The sequence below is a fragment of the Limulus polyphemus genome, unplaced genomic scaffold (assembly GCF_000517525.1).
Source record: "Limulus polyphemus unplaced genomic scaffold, Limulus_polyphemus-2.1.2 Scaffold6286, whole genome shotgun sequence".
Classification (NCBI taxonomy): Eukaryota; Metazoa; Arthropoda; class Merostomata; order Xiphosura; family Limulidae; genus Limulus; species Limulus polyphemus.
In genome coordinates, this window is record NW_013671896.1 from 24,143 (window position 1) to 28,802 (window position 4,660).

General features: G+C 32.6%; 1 protein-coding gene across 1 annotated transcript in view; it reads left to right on the forward strand.

Annotated features, from left to right (window-relative positions):
• Nucleotides 1-738, forward strand: part of LOC106473575 (glutamate receptor ionotropic, kainate 3-like) — a gene marked incomplete at its 3' end in the record, with an annotated part of 5,681 nt that extends 4,943 nt beyond the window's left edge. Inside the window, exon 2 of the mRNA XM_013934260.2 lies at nucleotides 583-738. Within this exon, the coding sequence (XP_013789714.1) occupies nucleotides 583-738 (156 nt within the window). The remainder of the gene's footprint in view (nucleotides 1-582) is intronic.
• Nucleotides 739-4,660: the final 3,922 nt, after the last annotated feature.

Below are 4,660 nucleotides of genomic sequence, written 5' to 3' on the forward strand. Positions count from 1 at the left end.
GTATTTACTTTACTTCAGTTGATGGTATGTGTTTACTTTAATTCACTTAATGGTATGTGTTTACTTTACTTCACTTAATGGTGTGTATTTACTTTACTTCACTTAATGGTGTGTATTTACTTTACTTCACTTAATGGTGTGTATTTACTTTACTTCACTTAATGGTGTGTATTTACTTTAATTCACTTAATGGTATGTGTTTACTTTACTTCAGTTGATGGTGTGTATTTACTTTACTTCAGTTGATGGTATGTATTTACTTTACTTCAGTTGATGGTATGTGTTTACTTTAATTCACTTGATGGTATATGTTTACTTTACTTCACGTAATGGTATGGGTTTATAGCACATATTTGTATTCAACACGCTCTATGACCGTTCTTGTGCACAGATTTCATGATATAATTAATGCACAATAATTTATTGTAGAAAGGTCTCCTGAAGATGATGGAATGTTTTTACACCGAAACATGTAGAATTCTAATTGTATATTTTACAATAAATTATTGGTAAACGTTGAATTTCTTATTATCATTCTTTCCTTCTTAAGGTATATGATGTGTTTTGTTTGATTTTCACCAGGTGGCTTGTTTGATATTGGAGATGACGAGGAAGAGTTTGCTTTCCGATTGGCTGTAGACCGAATTAATGCTGATATTACCATGCTTCCTAGGTCCACTTTAGTCGCCCACATGGAGAGACTTGACCGCTATGACAACTTTCGAGCTACCAAGAAAGGTAACCAGCTTACTTTACTGACCGTTGTTCAGAGATTTATGTTTTGTAGAAGAATAGCTAAATAAACATCTGCTCATAAACCTTGTTTTACAGATACCTTCAAATGTTACGTATATTATATGTTTCACAGATACCTTCAAATGTTACGTATATTATATGTCTCACAGATACCTTCAAATGTTACGTATGTTATATGTCTCACAGATACCTTCAAATATAATATGTCTTACAAATACCTTCAAATGTTACGTATATTATATGTCTCACAGATACCTTGAAATGTTACGTATATTATATGTCTCACAGATACCTTCAAATGTTACGTATATCATATGTCTCACAGATACCTTTAAATGTTACGTATATTATATGTTTCACAGATACCTTCAAAGGTTACGTATATTATATGTCTGACAGATACCTTCAAATGTTACGTATATTATATGTCTCACAGATACCTTCAAATGTTACGTATATTATATGTCTCACAGATACCTTCAAATATTATATGTCTAACAGATACCTTCAAATGTTACGTATATTATATGTCTAACAGATACCTTCAAATATTATATGTCTCACAGATACCTTCAAATGTTACGTATAGTATATGTCTGACAGATATCTTCAAATGTTACGTATAGTATATGTCTCACAGATACCTTCAAATGTTACGTATATTACATGTCTGACAGATACCTTCAAATGTTACGTATATTATATGTCTTACAGATACCTTCAAATGTTACGTATATTATATGTTTAAAATTATTTACGGCTAAAAACGGGATTGGAAAAAGAACACACCACAATTTTGCAATACACTGCTATTTTTCTGTTTAATCCCGTTTTTAGCTGCATACACATTTTCAACCTTGACATTTATTTACAAATAAACAACAAAGTATGGTGACATATCACGAGTTTATGTTCTCATTTTACAGACTGTTACAGTACAAGTGTGATAAGACATCACAACAAGACTAAAGATATTTTAAACTCCCCACAAGTGTGATAAGACATCACAATAAGACTAGAGGTATTTTAAACTCCCCACAAGTGTGATAAGACATCACAACAAGACTAAAGATATTTTAAACTCCCCAAAAGTGTGATAAGACATCAAAATAAGACTAAAGATACTTTAAACTCCCCACAGGTGTGATAAGACATCACAACAAGACTAAAGATATTTTAATCTCCCCACAAGTGTGATAAGACATCACAACAAGACTAAAGATATTTTAAACTCCCCACGAGTGTGATAAGACATCAGAACAAGACTAAAGTATTTAAACTCCCCACAAGTGTGATAAGACATCACAATAAGACTAAATATATTTTAAACTCCCCACAAGTGTGATAAGACATTACAACCAGACTAAAGATATTTTAAACTCCCCACAAGTGTGATAAGACATTACAACCAGACTAAAGATATTTTAAACTCCCCAAAAGTGGGATAAGACATTACAACCAGACTAAAGATGTCTAGCCATCCCCGTATGTACATCGTCTGTGGCAAGTCAACCATCTTTTCTTTAAATAATATGAAGTCCATCAGTTAAAATTCCCGAAAAGTTGAGTAAATGAGTGTCAATTAAACTAAAGAATCATTGGAGATGCTAAATGTGAAAAGTTATTTGAAAATACTTATTAAACCAGTTGAAGTTAAAATGTTGCAATCTTAATTCTAGTTTCGCTATGACAAAGAAATTACTGCAAAATATAGACGTTTCTCCCCTTTGTGGTGGTATTAGAAGTAACAAATGAGGGGGACATAAAAACATGTATTTGTGGTATTAGAAGTAACAAGTGATGGGGACATAAAAACACGTATTTGTGGTATTAGAAGTAACAAGTGAGGGGGACATAAAAACACGTATTTTGGTATTAGAAGAAACAAGTGAGGGGGACATAAAACATGTATTTGTGGTATTAGAAGTAACAAGTGAGGGGGACATAAAAACACATATTTGTGGTATTAGAAGTAACAAGTGAGGGGGACAAAAAGACATGTATTTATGGTATTAGAAGAAACAAGCGAGGGGGACATAAAAACATGTATTTGTGGTATTAGAAGTAACAAGTGAGGGGGACATAAAAACACATATTTGTGGTGTTAGAAGTAACAAGTGAGGGGGACATAAAGACATGTATTTATGGTATTAGAAGAAACAAGTGAGGGGGACATAAAAACATGTATTTGTGGTATTAGAAGCAACAAGTGAGGGGGACATAAAAACACGTATTTGTGGTATTAGAAGAAACAAGTGAGGGGGACATAAATACATGTATTTGTGGTATTAGAGTAATAAGTGAGAGGGACATAAAAACATGTATTTTTTTGAAGAATATCACCGAGCTTACGTTCTTCAGTATCGAATTAAAGCAATGTAAAGTCCTTAGAACAAATATTAACATTACACCCAACACAGAGACACACTGTGACCGTACCCTGAAAGTATACTCTTCCTCTGAACACCGTCACGGCTTCCACAGTTTGCCAGCACTGCGTAACCTTCAATTTGAGAACACTGCAGACGGATAAGTCGAGACTTGGCGGTGGACAAAGACTGACTATTTTTGTCCTCTTGGGTATGTGACGCCGGGTAAAGGACGTATTGTGAAACGAGGAACATAGACGTTGTTTTCCTTTCTTAATGCCGATCAACTTCTGAATTCTTTAATTAATAAACGAAAACACGCTGCCGATGTCTTTTAACTTCCAGTAGCTATTTATTGAAATATCATTATAGAACTAAACACAGTGACGTATTCAGAATGTTTACATCTAGTGATCGAGTTCTGAAGGTCTATTTTAGTTCTTCAATAATCAGAACATTTAACTTTAGCTGTACAGCAATCAGAACATTTAGCTTTAGCTATCCACAGTTTAGCTATACAACTATCAGAACATTTAGCCTTAGCTATCCACAGCTTAGCTCTGAACGTTTATATTTAGCTATACAACTATCAGAACATTTAGCTTTAGCTGTACAGCAATCAGAACATTTAGCTTTGGCTATCCACAGTTTAATTTTGAAAATGTATCTTCAGTGTTTGTAGGTGAATGTTTTTATACACAAATAATTTAACAATACAATATAAGAATACTGACGACAGAATTACAAAACGAAGTATTATAGCATCCAAGATATCTAACTTGTTATTATTCTATTTAGTTGTTTCTACTTTTCATAGTGTCATTAAAAACATAAAACTTTAAAGATAATTCTCGATCAAATGAAACTAATGTTTATATATTTCGTAAACTGATAGCTGGATCACTTTAATCCTAAGTAAACATCATAAATTATTATAGAATAACATAGACGTGATTGAAATTCAGTAAGCATGAGATGGAAACGTATTGATGGATAGTCCCTCGTATCCTCAATCTTGACTCAGTATTTTAAGTATGTAACACAATTGTAAGCTCATCTTTATCCTCATGTTTCGAACTTTAATGTTTACTTTTACAAATATGAGTCTCGTGCAAAATGAACATCAACTTGTTATTTAGTCTATTTTTATCAAAGTAAAATAAATACTTCGGTAAAATCATGAGAATAGCAAGAAATCTTGAGGTATGAAAGTTACTTTAGTCTTATTATCAACTCAGTTAGAAACTATCTTCAGCATGTCTAAGCAGTACCACTTGTTGTTTATGTTCATGGATAACATGTTTAAACAGTACCACTTGTTTGTTTATGTTCATGGATACATGTTTAAACAGTACCACTTGTTGTTTATGTTCATGGATAGAGTGGTGCTGTTTAAATATGCTATCCATGAACATAAACAACAAGTGGTACTGTTTAAACATGCTATACATGAACATAAACAACAAATGGTACTGCTTAGACATGCTATAACTGAACATAAACAACAAGTGGTACTGTTTAAACATTCTATCCAT